This window comes from Dipodomys merriami, unplaced genomic scaffold (assembly GCF_024711535.1).
Source record: "Dipodomys merriami isolate MVZ:Mamm:240054 unplaced genomic scaffold, mDipMer1.0.p SCAF_69, whole genome shotgun sequence".
Classification (NCBI taxonomy): Eukaryota; Metazoa; Chordata; class Mammalia; order Rodentia; family Heteromyidae; genus Dipodomys; species Dipodomys merriami.
Window position 1 is genome coordinate 4,828,474 of NW_027206279.1, and position 11,250 is coordinate 4,839,723.

Here is an 11,250-nt window from a genome sequence, read left to right on the forward strand (position 1 = left end):
TTCCTCAGCACCACATAAGCAAAAAGAAAAAAGCTGTAAGTGGCTCAAGTGGTAGAGCGCTAGACTTGAGCTGAAGAGCTGAGGGACAGCGCCCAGGCCCAGAATTCAGGTCCACAACCGGACCCAAAAAAAATTTAAAAAAAGAAAAGAAAAGAAAAGAAATTGGGAGAGGCTGTCAGAAGTTGAGGCCCTGAGAAGGGCAGTGACTGGCCCAAGATCACACAGCCAGGGTGTAGGATCACAATCAGACCAGGAAACTGACGTTCCTACACTCCTAACAGTATTCTGCATCTCTTCCTGACTGCCAGGCTGGGGCTTTGGTTTCTGTCCCTTCTCTGAAAGCAGGATGAAGAAGCCAGGAGCCAAGAAGCTGTCGGGACTGGTCCCAAGCCTGCGAGGCTGGGAACCCAAGGTCCACACCCATGTAAACACAGGCACCTCTCACTTGGCACTGGGCTGCTTCCTCCAAATCAGTTCCTGGCTATTATGCTGCTTATCCCCGCAAGTCCTCAGGCAGCCAGGGAGGGGCAGAGAGCATTAGCCCTACTTCACATCTGGGAGAAACCCAGACAAGAGGGAAGGCAGTAATTTGCCTAAAGTCACCCAGCGAGTCGGGATGGGGCTGTCTCCCAGACTTCGTGGTAGGGGCATCAGCGGAGCACACCCCCTTCCCCCCCCCCCCCCGCCCGCCGGCTGAGATCAGGAGATCTCAGGTCTGCTGTTTCACAAGGGAAGCCATCTCTGCACACACACCCCTCCCGAGACACCCCTACAGGGACAGGTGCTGCTGGCTGGTGCCAGGGCCTGTGGAGGAAGCTGCTAGGAACAATGCAATCAGACCATGGAGAACTGGGGTCTGAGAGAGGAAGAGTCACAGGCAGGGGTCTGTGGATGTGGTCTGCATTGCCAGGTCCAATGACTGCTCCCGGGGGAGCCCAGGGGCTTTGCCTGCTGCCCCTCGTTACTGGACACCCAGGGAGATATTATTGCCGCTCAGCGTACAGGAAGCCTGGAGCTGGTGACTAACTGAATCCACCTCCAAAGAGGTGATGGGTCGGGTAGCCACCAGCCCAGGTTGTCCCATGCAGTGTGACAATCTGTGGTCACTCAGTTATGGGCCCCTCCTCTAGCCCCAGTGACAGGAGAAACTCCCAGAACACTGCACCAGCAGAGCTCAGTGCTGACCTCTGCCAGGCCCCCTTCCCAGCCAAGGACAACCTTGTCTGTCTCAGAAACCTGGCCTTCCAGCCTTGCCCTCCAAGACACCCATTTCTGGAAGCAAAACCTTGAGAAGTAGCCCGGATTCAGGGTCAGAAGCCCAGGCCCAAGCTGGGTGCCGGTGGCTCACGCTTATAATTCTAGCTGATCTCAGGAGGCTGAGATCTGAGGATCACGGTTCAAAGCCAGCCCGGGCGGGAAAGTCCATGAGACTCTTATCTCCAATAAAGCACTAGAAAACTGGAAGTGGCGCTGTGGCTCAAGTGGTAGAGCACTTGCCTTGAGCTGAAGAGCACAAGGACAGCGCCCAAGCCCAGGGTTCAAGCCTCATGACCGACAAAAAAGAAAAAAAAAAAAGAAAAAAGAAACCCAGGCCCAAGGCCCTTAATGAGAACACCTGACCTATCTCCACAGATGGAAGGAAGGAGCCTAAACATTTCTTCACTACAGGTGCAGGCGGCAGCAGTGCCAGGACCTGGAAGTCACTCCCTGCCAGTTACTCATGTGCCCTCAGCCCCTCTGCTGGCTTCCGCTCACTGGAGATCTGGCCCAGGCCCAAGGAGGGCACTGCTGGAGCAGTCCTGGCAGCCAAAGCTCAGTGGGCAGGTCTGACCTATGCAATCCCTTTTTTGGTTAGTGCCTGGGGCTAGGGCTGGCTGCAGTAGGGGCTGGTGTTCCTGATGCAGTCTGCTCTCAGTCTCACTCACTGGGGAGCTGTTCCCAAGAGAACGGGGAGCCCAAGGAGGCTGTGTCAGCTCTGCCCTGGGCACCACTTCGCTCTCATGGAGAGAGTAGGGACATGGCTCCTGACGCTCACACCAGTCCAGGGCCAGCATGCACACCATTACTACCAGGCATGCGGAGACCCCATCCCAAACCGAGCTCAGGAGACACACAGCCACAGAGACATCTAGGGTTGACCTGATGGTCATATACAGCAGAGACCACTGTGCCCTCCCAGATATGCAGATAAGGTAGAATATAACACAGACTCCTGAGAGCTGAGAACCTAAAGACATACCTTACTTTTGCATAAAGATAGCCACTTCAGGCTGGGAATGTGGCTTAGTGTGGAGTGCTTGCCTAGCACGCATGAAGCTCTGGGTTCGATTCCTTAATACCACATAAAAAGTGGAAGTGGTAATGTGGCTCAAGTGGTAGAGTGCTAGCCTTGAGCAAAAAAAGATTAAGGACAGTGCCCAGGCCCTGAGTTCAAGCCCAGGACTGGCAAAAAACAAAAAAAGCCACCTCTTAGGTCAGCACAGATGGCTCATATCTGTAATCCTAGCTACTAAGGAAGCTGAGATCTGAGGATCATGGTTCAAAGCAAGGCTGAGCAGCAAAGTCCATGAGACTCTACTATCTCCAATGAACCCCCCAAAAAACTTGGAAGTGGTGCTGTGGCTCGAAGTGGTAGAGTGCTAACTTTGAACAAAAAAGCTCAGAGACAGTGCCCTATGCCCTCAAACCCTTACAACTAACCAAAAAGAAAAAGGCTGAGATCTGGAAGATCATGGTCAGCCAAGGCAGAAAAGTCTGTAAGATACCATCTACAATAACCAATAAAAGGGTAGGTTGGAGGCATGGCCCAGGTGGTAGAGTGCCTTGTCAAACAAGCAATTTGACCAAGCATGAGGCCTTGGATTCAAACCGTGTGTTAGGGGAGAAATAGCCACCTATACTTAAAGGCGTGCCAACATACATAACTATTCAGAGTGGTACAAAGATTAGACTCTAAATGCAGGCACACAGAGAAAGGTACATGAGCACAAATACATAGATACCGGGTCATCATTCAGTATTTATGAAACACCCACCAGCTGCTAGTCATGCTCCAACAGAAAAAGACCTGCACACGTGTGTCACACACAGAAACTCAAGCTAGAAACTCAACTAGAGAGTAGACTGGGGCCCAGTGGCCAGGCCAAAAGATGGAAACTCTTCTGTAGATGGCTAATGATCCACAGCAGAGAAAATAATTGGATATAGGAAAAAAGGGAGGGCTGGCAGCATGCTTCAAGTTCTAGAGCACTTGCCTGGCATGAAGATCCTGAGTTTAATCCTCCCAATATCACCAAAAATAAAATAAGATAATAAAATAATAAAAATAAGATAGGGAGAATAGTTAAAGGAAGACAACATAAATACTACAAATGGATATTTAAAATAATTGAGGCCAGGGCTGGGGATGTGGCTTAGTGGTTTAAGAGTGCTTGCCTAGCATGCATGAAGCCCTAGGTTTCATTCCTCAGTACCACATAAACAGAAAAAACCAGAAGTGGTGCTGTGGCTCATGTGGTAGAGTGCTAGTCTTGAGGACAGAGAAGCATAGGGACAGAACCCAGGCCCGGAGTTCAAGCCCCAGGACTTGCAAAACAAAAACAAAAACAACACACACACACCTATACACATACACATACCAAGAAATTGAGGCCAGAAGCTGGGCATTGGTGGCTCACGCCTGTAATCCTAACTACTCCTGAGGCTGAGATCTGAGAATCACAGTTCAAAGCCAGACTGGACAGGAAAAGTCTGTAACACTCTTTTTTTTTTTTTTGGTTGGTCATGGGGCTTGAACTCTGGGCTTGGGTGCTGTCCCTGTGATCTTCAGCTCAAGGCAAGCGCTCTACTGCTTGAGCCACAGCACCACTTCCAGTTTTCTAGTGGTTTGTTGGAGATAGGTCTCACGTACTTTCCTGCCCGGGCTGGCTTTGAACTTCGATCCTCCGATCTCAGCCTTCTGAGTAGCTAGGATTACAGGCATGAGCCACTAGTGTCTGGCCTCTCCAATAAACTACCAGAAAATCAGAAGTGGTGCTGTGGCTCAAGTGGTAGAGTGCTAGCCTTGAGCTGAAGAGCTCAGGGGCAGCACCCAAGCCCAGAGTTCAAGCCCCACAACTGACAAAAACAAAAAACACAAAACTGGGCTGCAGTAGCTCATGCCTATGATCTTGGCTCAGGATTATAGGAGGCTAAGATGAGGAAGATCATGGTTTGAGGCCAGCCCAGGAAGAAATGTCCACAAGCCTCCATCTCCAAAATTACCAGCAAAAAGGTAGGCCAGAGATATGGTTCAAGTGGCAGAGCACCAGGAGAGCAAGCATAAACCCCAATAATAGAAAAAAACTAAAAATGAGATGTCAAGGAGTTGGACATGTGGCTCAGTAGTAAAGCACTTGTCTAGAAGTAGAAAATCAGGGCTGGGAAGGTGGCTCAGTGGTAGAGTGCTTGCCTCACATTTATGAGGCCCTGGGTTCAATTCCTCAGCACCACATAAGCAGAAAAAGCAGGAAGTGGCTTTATGGCTCAAGTGGTAGAGCACTTGCCTTGAGCTGAAGAGTTGAGGGACAGCACCCAGGCCCAGAGTTCAGGCCCCATGACCGACAAAAAAAAAGTTCAAGGGCTGGGAAGGTGGCTCAGTGGTAGAGTGCTAGCCTTGCATGCACGAGGCCCTGGGTTCGATTCCTCAGCACCACATAAGCAAAAAGAAAAAAGCCGGAAGTGGCGCTGTGGCTCAAGTGGTAGAGCGCTAGCCTTGAGCTGAAGAGCTGAGGGACAGTGCCCAGGCCCAGAGTTCAGGCCCCACAACCGGACCCCAAAAAAAAAAAAAAAAAAAAAAAAAGTTCAAAATCATAGGTTCAATCCTCAGCACCACACCTACACATACAAACAAACTTAACAAAGAGTTACATATTTTAAAACGTTATTCAAGAGGTAGGATCTGGAAGATCATGAGTTCCAGGCCATCCTGGGCTGCATATTGAGACCATGTTTCATTCATAGGGTATCTACCACTTGAGCCATGCCTCTAACTGAAGATTCTATCTGAAAAGAACCAAACCCACGTGCAGACATGGTGTTACATGCCTGTAATCCTAGCTACTCCAGGAAGTAGAAGCAGAAAGATCTTGGCTGAACAGGCAAAAGTTTAAGACACTTTCTGAAAGGCAAACTATAAACAAAAGGGCTGGCCCAACTGATAGAGAACTTGTTTAGCAAACTTGAGGTCCCAGTACCACCAAAACAAAACAAAACAAAACAAAAACCAACTACTTACATTGATCAAGATATTCTAAGAACAAGCACAGCATATATATTGGGAGATAATTGGGGATCACTGGACCAAATTGTTCTGGTCCAGCTTGCTGTCAGGTGCACACAGGCCTTGAAGGCCCAAGTAAGGAGCTGGAAATTCACTGTAAACAGCAAAACCCAGGAACAATCTTGGGTCAGGGAGGTACCAGGAAGTGATCACTGTGGATGGACAGGAGTGGGGGCTACCATAATACATGGATGGAGGTCCTGCCCAGGCTCAGTGACCTGGCAGGAGGCGGTATGGTGATCAAGGCTTCAGGTTTGGTGACTCATGTGCTCGTACCCTGAGAAAATTAGGGAAGAAACTATGGGGGAGCAAGGTTCACCTCATCAAGCTTCCTCCCGTTCCCAGTCCATCCAAGGCTCCTCCAAATAATTTAAGCCTAGAGCAGACAGTTCTGAGTCCTTCACTTTGCAAATAAGGAAACTGAGACAGAAAGAGAAATGGTTTGTCTCCAACCATGGTAGGTGTCACAGCTTCAACGTGAATGTGGGCCTCTGTCCCGCAGGGAGTGTGCTGTGCTGGGTTGGGGTAAAAACTGGCTTCCTGAAACAGGAGTTTGAACCCTGACAATCAGACTATCATGGCCCAGTCTGTCACCTCCACCTAGAGGGACAGGATTAAAAGGCAGCTCTGGGGGCGAGAAGGCAGGCTCCCTTCACTGAGATCTCACTCGGCTAGTTTGTAGTTTTTCTCTCAGCTATGTTTTCTCTCATATACATACCTGGAGCTTCCTACGGAAGGATCTGGGCAGTGAACGCTCACCTAGCCAGCTGCTGCCTTGCAGGTATCCTAGGTGTGCCTTAGAAATGCCTGTCTACAAGAATAGCACTGACCCACACACGCACCCAAGTCTAAGTAGGCAAGGTGCCTGATAGCCACTTGGTAATCCAACTGAGATATTTCCTTTTGTCTCCAGATCTTTGATTTCCTAAAGAAAAGTAAATTTTTGTTTTTCCCCAAGGCTCTTTAAAGTTCTCCCAGATACAGTCACAGAATAGTCTCTGGATCCCTGCCCCTCCGAGTTTTTTCCCAATGAAATTTGGCCAGGGGCTGGGAAGGTAGCTCAGTGGTAGAGCGCTTGCCTTGCATGCCTGAGGCCCTGGGTTCAATTCCTCAGCACCACATAAGCAAAAAGAAAAAAGCCGGAAGTGGCGCTGTGGCTCAAGTGGTAGAGTGCTAGCCTTGAGCTGAAGAGCTCAAGAACTAACTTATTGTTTTGGTCCATCATGGGGCTTGAACTCTGGGCCTGGGCACTATCCCTCAGCTCTTCAGCTCAAGGTGAGCACTCTACCACTTGAGCCACAGCACCACTTCTGGTTTTCTGAGTGGTTTATTGGAGATAAGGGTCTCACAGAGTTTCCTGCCTGGGCTGGCTTTGAACTGTGATCCTCAGATCTCAGCCTCCTGAGTAGCTAGGATTACAGGTGTGAGCCACCAATGCCTGGTCAGACCTAACTTTTATTTATTTTTTATTTTATTTTTTTTGGGGGGGGTCCGGACGTGGGGCCTGAACTCTGGGCTTGGGCGCTGTCCCGCTGCTCTTCAGCTCAAGGTAAGTGCTCTACCACTTGAGCCACAGAGCCACTTCCGGCTTTTTTCTTTTTGCTTATGTGGTGCTGAGGAATCGAACCCAGGGCCTCAGGCATGCAAGGCAAGCGCTCTACCACTGAGCCACCTTCCCAGCCCAGACCTAACTTTTAACTGGCCAAAACTAATACCCGTCTCTTCACTAGTGCCTTATGCGTCAAGGCTAAGCATTGGTCCAACTGATCCAAGGCCAACAACTTTGACTAGGGGTTGAAGTTTAAGGCTGTATGTATTTGGAGATCCTGGGCTCTGTGGGCTGATGATGGGAGGGAACAGAAAGGCTAGATTGATTGGCTTGGGGTTGCCCAGAGCCCCAGAGCTGAGTATCATGCTCTAGAAAGGAGGAGAGAGGGGAGGGGCCCCACCCACCTGGTGAGGTCATGGGAAAGCAGTTCTGGCGCTGACACCTGGGGAAACCCGTTTGCAAGCTGCTTCCCACGCTAGCTCTCCTGGGAACCAGCTAAGCTAAGCCCCAAGCAGGGAGCCCCACACCTGCCCCCACCTCTAGTTCCCATCACACTGTCCTATGTGGTCCAGCCCCCACCCTTCAACCAAGCCTGAATACTCAACCTGTCAATCCAGGTTGCTGGGCCTTGGGAAGCACTCTGAGGATCAGGGGCTGCCGGCTCAAGGAAATGACAGACAGCGGCTTCAGAAATGTAAGATTTTATTTGCAGACTGCTCTGCTCAGCCTTCTAGGCTGTGACCTTGGGGACAGGGATGACCCCAACCCCCTCCTCCTTCAGGCTCTAATTTGCAGCTCCTCCCCCTCCCTCTGCTCAACCTCGGCCTGACTCTCACTTCCTGCCCCACTTCTGGCCCAGCCAGTTTGGGCAGTGCCTAGGGAGCCCAGAGACCCGGTTCTTCCCAGGGACCAGCCCCACCCTCCCTGGCCTTGGGGGTGGAGGACAGCCCAGGTGTCACCAGCCCCACAGCTGCCCTCCTCTGCTCTCCCTTCCTCTTGCCTTCTTCCTTCCAGATCCTGCCCTCTGATCTGCCTCCTGGCCCAGGCCTCCATCCTCCTCAGCTCCCTCAAGCTCCCTCTGACCTCTGCTTCCCTACTCCATTCCAAATCAACCCTCCAAGATGGCGACCAGCTGTTTCCCCTAGCCAGGGGTGAGCACCACCACAAGGGGTCCTCCTTCAGCCAAGCTGACTTGTGAGTCCCATGATAAGAGACCCTGAGAACCCGGCTGGTGCAGGAATTTTCCTCTAAGTCTTGACCAAAGAAATCCAACTCAGGTCCTAGGCTCACCCTGGACAATCCGAGTGGACTGTTTAGGCCCGTGTCCTCAGTGTTCGTATGAGATCTGGATCCCATGGGAGGAGGAAGGCCAGGCCCTGCCAGTAGCCCTAGGGTTCCAGAAGGACTCCTGTCTACCACTCACTACACTGCCACACACTGCTCAAACAAAACAGAAGAACTTCTTCCACCGACAGCGGGAGAGCGTGCGCACGCCTTTGGCATTCAGTTTCTTCTCCAGCCGGGCTTTGTGCTCGATGGCACTGAGAATGGCGGAGTCAAACACTTCCTTCAAGTTCTTCTGCGTTAAGGCCGAGCACTCCAGGTAGCAGCAGGCCCGGATCTTCTCCGCCAGACCCTGGGCTTGAGGATGGGGCACGGGGCCCTCCCGGCCCCCCTGGTCCAGCTCAATCAGTACATTAACATCGTCTCTCAGGTCGGCCTGGGTGCCCACCAGCAGCACGGGCGCCTGGGGGTTGTGAGTGCGGATTTCGGGCAGCCATTTCTCCGTGATGTTTTGGAAGGAGCTGGGCTGCACCACGCTGAAGCACGCCAGGAAGACGTCGGTGTCGGGGTAGCAGAGGGAGCGGAGCCGGTCGAAGTCCTCCTGGAGTGAAGAGGCCGGGGCGTTAGCCAGGCAGTCTCTGCCTGCTCCGCTTCTCCGCTGGGACCGGGAGACCCTACACCCCCAGAGCCCCAGGCCCTATCTGCACCTGATGCATGGATGCATCCTGGGGCCGGGGCTCCTCCCCCCGTTCTCCAGCCCCCCTCCCCGGGGCGCGCGGCGGCGGCGGCGGCGGGGCCAGCACCTCACCTGTCCCGCCGTGTCCCACAGCTCGATGCGCACGGGGGCTCCATCCACCAGGACTTGCACTGCAGGGGCGGGGAGGGGGAGAGCGGCGTCGGGCGGGGCCTCCCCACGCCCCCCCAGGCCTGTCCCCCCTCCGGCCCCCCTCCCGCCCACGAGGGGGTCCCCAGCTCGCGACCTGGGGGCCGGGCCCTACCGGAGAAGGTGTCGAGCGCCGTGGGCCGGTAGCGCGCGGGGTACCCGTTGCAGGTATAGCTGACGATGAGGCTGCTCTTGCCCACCGCGCCGTCGCCCACCAGCACGCACTTGATGCCCAGCTCCGGGGCCGCGCTCTGCCGCCGCGGCGGAGGGGTGGGCGCCCGCAGCGGGGGCGGCTCCGCCTCGCTCAGCTCCCGCGGCGGCATGGCCCGCTCCCGCTCCCGGGGCAGCTGAGGGGCCAGCCCGGACCTGGTTCCGCGGCCGGCGCGCGCGCGCGCGCTCGGGGAAGCGGGTTCCGGGGACGCGGGTTCCGGGGATGCGGCGGGGACGGTTGGTCCCAGCTGGGCTCCCGCGCCAGACGCGGAAAACCGCCGTTAATATACAGGGCCCCGCCCACCTCATCTGCATGTCCCCAGCGCCCTGCGGCCACGCCCACCCGCCAGGCCCCGCCCTCGGGGCCCCGCCACTGCCCCGGCCACGCCCACCGTCCCGGAGCCTTCCCGGGCCGAGCTCGGGGGTCTCTCCCAGCGCCCACCCTGAGGAGGGAGAGCAGAGGACAAAGACTCTCCATAGAAAGAACATGCCAGGGAACCTCAGACCGACACGCGCGATTTCACAGTAGGAGGAGGAAGCACACTGCAGCACGCATACCAAACACGTCCTATTGAATACTCGGATTAAATCTTTTTTCAAATAAAGAACTATATATATATATATATATATATGTTTAATCATTCAAAATCCTCACAAAAGCATTTTTAAAAAAAATACGCGGGGCTCGCCAGGCGCTGGTGGCTCACGCCTGTAATCCTAGCTATTCAGGAGGCTGAGATCTGAGGATCGCGGTTCAAAGCCAGCCCGGGCAGGAAAGACCGTGAGACTCCTATCTCCAATAAACCACCAGAAAAGCGGAAGTGGTGCTGTAGCTCAAGTGGTAGAGCGCTCGCCTTGAGCTGAAGAGCTGAGGGACAGTGCCCAGGCCCAGAGTTCAAGCCCCACGACCGACAAAAAAAAAAAAAATATATATATATATATATACACGGGGCTAGAAGAGTGCTTGGTGGTAACGGGCTTGCCTACCAATGCCCCCAACTGCAACAGAACTAGCTAAGCCTGCAGTGGGGAGAGGTAGAGAAAGGAGAGGTGTGCGCAGCCGGCCATGAGTGCCCCCCCCAGGCGCCTCTCAGCCCCTTCCCTCCCTCTGTGGAAGGAAGACCTGCGCTCCGCAGCTAGCCGGGGGCCCCTTGAGGCACAGCTCCCCACCTCCTTATTTTATAAATCCCCTAATAATATCTTTATCATCATCAAGAGCATGTAGTAATTGCTTATTTGCAGATGCTGCTCGGGCCACGCGCTGTCCTTGAGCTAAGAGGAGCTCTCCCAGGTAACCCTAGGAAGGTCACCCAGGGAGCAAGCCTGCTTGCTAATTTAAGTCTTTACTGCAGCCCCACCAAGTGACACCAGCCCAGAATCCTTTCTCTGATCCCCAGGGCAGTCTTTCATCTCAGCTTGTTAGGAAGATCTTTGAACCTTCACAAAAGGAGTAAGCCAATCTTAGATTTGGGGACGGGCCAGGGTTGGGAGATATTGAAGAGATAACTACCAGAGTTGCTGGTATGGAAATACATAAATACATCCAGGTGTGGTGGTGCATACCTACAATTCCAGCGCTAGGGAGGCTGAGGAAGTTCAAAGCCACTCTGGGCTACTAAGGACTGAGACTCTCAAAACCAAAACAACAACAACAACAAATCCATAATTGCCAGGTTAATGAGTACAAGCAAGGGAAAGGGGCTTGCATTGTCTTGCCACTACATCTTATTAGACAGTCTGAAAAATAGCCAGGAGCTGGTAGCTCACACCTGTAATCATAGCTACTAAAAAAAAAAAAGTCCAAAAGCTGTTTATTTATTCTCTTGAGAGACCTTGGGGGGCGGGGGATGGCGGAGAGCAATGGAGAGTACAGGAGTGTCTTCTCAAGCTCCACCTACAGGCCCCTGAAATCCAGCCCACCCCTCACCTTTTCAAGGTGGCAGAAGAGGAGGGATTTCCAAACACAGCCCTGGTGTTCTCTCAGCTATGCCTGGTCAAGGAAGA

The 11,250-nt window shown here is 53.1% G+C and overlaps 1 protein-coding gene across 1 annotated transcript; it reads right to left on the reverse strand.

Moving 5' to 3' along the window:
- Positions 1–7,597: 7,597 nt before the first annotated feature.
- On the reverse strand, positions 7,598–9,446 carry Rhov (ras homolog family member V). Its single transcript, XM_070005828.1, has 3 exons — positions 9,152–9,446; positions 8,962–9,020; positions 7,598–8,754 (listed from the first exon to the last, which is right to left on the reverse strand). The coding sequence occupies exons 1-3, from the start codon at positions 9,357–9,359 to the stop codon at positions 8,311–8,313; spliced, it is 711 nt and encodes a 236-aa protein (XP_069861929.1). The 5' UTR covers positions 9,360–9,446; the 3' UTR covers positions 7,598–8,310.
- Positions 9,447–11,250: the final 1,804 nt, after the last annotated feature.